The sequence below is a fragment of the Triticum dicoccoides genome, chromosome 7A (genome assembly GCF_002162155.2).
Source record: "Triticum dicoccoides isolate Atlit2015 ecotype Zavitan chromosome 7A, WEW_v2.0, whole genome shotgun sequence".
NCBI classification, from domain to species: domain Eukaryota; kingdom Viridiplantae; phylum Streptophyta; class Magnoliopsida; order Poales; family Poaceae; genus Triticum; species Triticum dicoccoides.
In genome coordinates, this window is record NC_041392.1 from 248882323 (window position 1) to 248885090 (window position 2768).

The window sequence follows — 2768 nt, forward strand, 5'->3', positions numbered from 1 at the left end:
CGGGGAAATGGGCGGCAACGACTATGGCGGGGGGTAGGGACGGCGGGAGAGGGAAGAAGAGAAAAGGAGGCATATGTGTCCCTGGCCGGCGGGCCAAGGGAGGACAATGGCAGACGTCCCGCGCATCCGCGCATGTCTGATTCAACGCAAATGCGGCCTCAATTCGAGCCGGAATGGATCAAAACCGGACAAAAAATAAAAGTTTGTCTTTTTGCTTCTGCGTACTGGGTCATGTTTTATGTATGTTTAGCTCCAAACTGACGTGGACGGATCATTAGTGTCCTGCGTTGGAGTCGGAGTTGGTTTAATAATTCTTCTCTCGCAGGCATGGCTTCATTCGGCACGGCGCCGACCGAGAGTGCACGTCGAATGGATCTAGACTGACTGTACTTGCTGCTGCTAGTGTCTGCAATTAGGCCGTCTTTTTTGGCAGAAGAAAAAATAGGCCGGCAAATCCGACCATGGCTGCTTGCTAGCTGCTCTCTGTTCGACTCCCGAGCAATCCGTGGTACAGTCACACTTGGGCCGGGGTGGATTGGAAACCAATGGAGTAGTGTGGTGTGGCCGCGTTGACCAGCGGAGGGCTGGCTGGCAAACACGGTGTATCGTGCGTGCAATGATCCGATGGGCCCACTTGCCAGCCTCCACCGAACACGGTCGGCGATGATGACCGGTGAAGAGCATGCGGCGCTCTGTAGTTGGTGGCGTTGTTTCCCTTCACGTGGTTGTGGATCCAGGCACGCTCTTTCTCTCGTTCAATCGTTTCTCAGCTGACACCGTGGGGCCTGGAGCGGGTGTGTATCACTTTTTCTGCTTGTTATGCTCGCTCGCTGCTCAATTTGTGTTGACTGGCGGGCTTCGTTTCCCACCCATGGCACGACCACCGACTGCCAGAAGTCTACTCTCCTTCCTTCCTCCACGCCAGAAAGGTCAAGCAACCACACGCTAACAGCAGCAGGCGTGTCGCTGACTGACGCAGTGGCAGTGGCACCATCCCTACCAGATTCCTTCTCAAGCACTCGTCAATGGAATGTTTTATATATGAGGATGCTCGGTCATCCTCGCCTTCAAGGCTTCAACAAGCAACACCGCCACCACAGCGCAGCATTCACTCCCAACCATCACCGGGGCCGGCTGCGACCGCGAGCGATCGATCGATCTCGCTTAACCAACCACCATGGGCGCGCCAGGCGCAGCTCCCCTAGCAGGCAACAGCTTCGTCATCCTCTCCGTCGCCGTCGTCGGCATCCTCGCCACCAGCCTCCTCCTCCTCACCTACTACCTCTTCCTCACCCGGTGCGGCCTCGCCTCCTTGCGCCGCGACCACGAGGACGACGTCGCCACGCAGCATCACCACCATGTCGTCTACTCCACAGCACCAGAGCCGAGCCGCGGCCTGGAGGAGGCGGCGATACGCCGGATACCCACGCTCCGGTACCGGGAGTCCAAGCAGCCGCAGGCACCGCAGGCCCAGGCGGCGAGCGAGTGCGCGGTGTGCCTCAGCGAGTTCCAGGAGGGGGAGAGGCTCCGGCTGCTGCCGCCCTGCCTCCACCTCTTCCACATCGACTGCATCGACGCCTGGCTCCACGCCACCGCCAACTGCCCGCTCTGCCGGGCCGCCATCTCCGGCTCCGCGTGCCAGCCCCAGCCCCACATTATACTCAGCCAAATCGACATCGTCAACGTCCTCCAACTCCAAGCCGACCACACGGTCATCGACATCGACTCGCCGTTCCGGGGCGAAACGAGCGACGTCGGTGCCGATGGCGACGGCGTACCTGCGACGATAGTGAGCATGGGAGACGAGCGCAATGACCCGAGGAGGGAAGAGTTGTTGGACGTGCAGCAGCCGATGAGAAGGTCGCTGTCCATGGACTCCTGCAACGACAAGCACTTGTACCTCGCCCTGCAGAAGGTCCTGCGCCACCACCACTCCCACTCCGCTTCTCCCGGGGAGGACCGCAAGGGGGAGAGCAGCACCCCCGCCGCCGCAGCCAGCAGCCGGGCAGCAGGGAGGTTGCGGCGGTCCTTCCTCTCCTTCAGCCACAGCCGGAGCTCCTGAAGTGCCATCTTGCCAATCTGAAACTGTGGTTCAGTAGTTGTAGTAAACTGTACATTTCTTGTGGCTAGACTAGATGATGAACTCAAACATTACTTGTGGCTAGACTAGATGATTGATTGCTCAACTCGAGTTATACGACCCTCTCACTCTTTTCATTTTTTTTTTTGGGTTTCTGTTTTCAAGATCGCTTGTTCAGCTTTGGTTGCACTCTAATCGACGATGTTTAGTTAGTAAATCGAACGAATCTTGACTAGATGGGAATACATTGCATACTTTAGCACCCACTCCACTTGTATCTGAAAGATAAAACACCAATCTCAAATTACCAACGTCTTCAGATGAGAAAGTGCAGAGGAAATCTCAAAAGGCAGAGGAGAACCCGACCCGACGTGATGCTGATCGGAGATTGATATAGTATTCAGCATGAAGGTAGGTACGGACGCGGAAACACATGCTAATTGGCGAATTGCCGACAAAACACACAACGAACAGGGGAACACACGCACACACAGAAGCCTAATTTGTCAAAGAGAAACAAGATGAAAAGAGAGCAGCACTCAGCCACTCAAATGCAAGTCCAGATATCTTTTTCAAGAACACGGGCGAGAATCGCATGTCTTTGTATTGATAGAGAAAAAACAGAGTTTCTACGAGAGTATGATGCATCGTAAAAAGTCTCAGAAAGAGTTGCCGCGTCCACCTGGAG

The 2768-nt window shown here is 55.8% G+C and overlaps 1 protein-coding gene across 1 annotated transcript; it reads left to right on the forward strand.

Annotated features, from left to right (window-relative positions):
- The first annotated feature begins 869 nt into the window (after positions 1–869).
- LOC119328020 (RING-H2 finger protein ATL16-like) lies at positions 870–2217 on the forward strand. The gene has a single exon (XM_037601062.1). It carries the CDS (start codon positions 1178–1180, stop codon positions 2060–2062), a length of 885 nt encoding a protein of 294 aa, XP_037456959.1. The 5' UTR covers positions 870–1177; the 3' UTR covers positions 2063–2217.
- Positions 2218–2768: the final 551 nt, after the last annotated feature.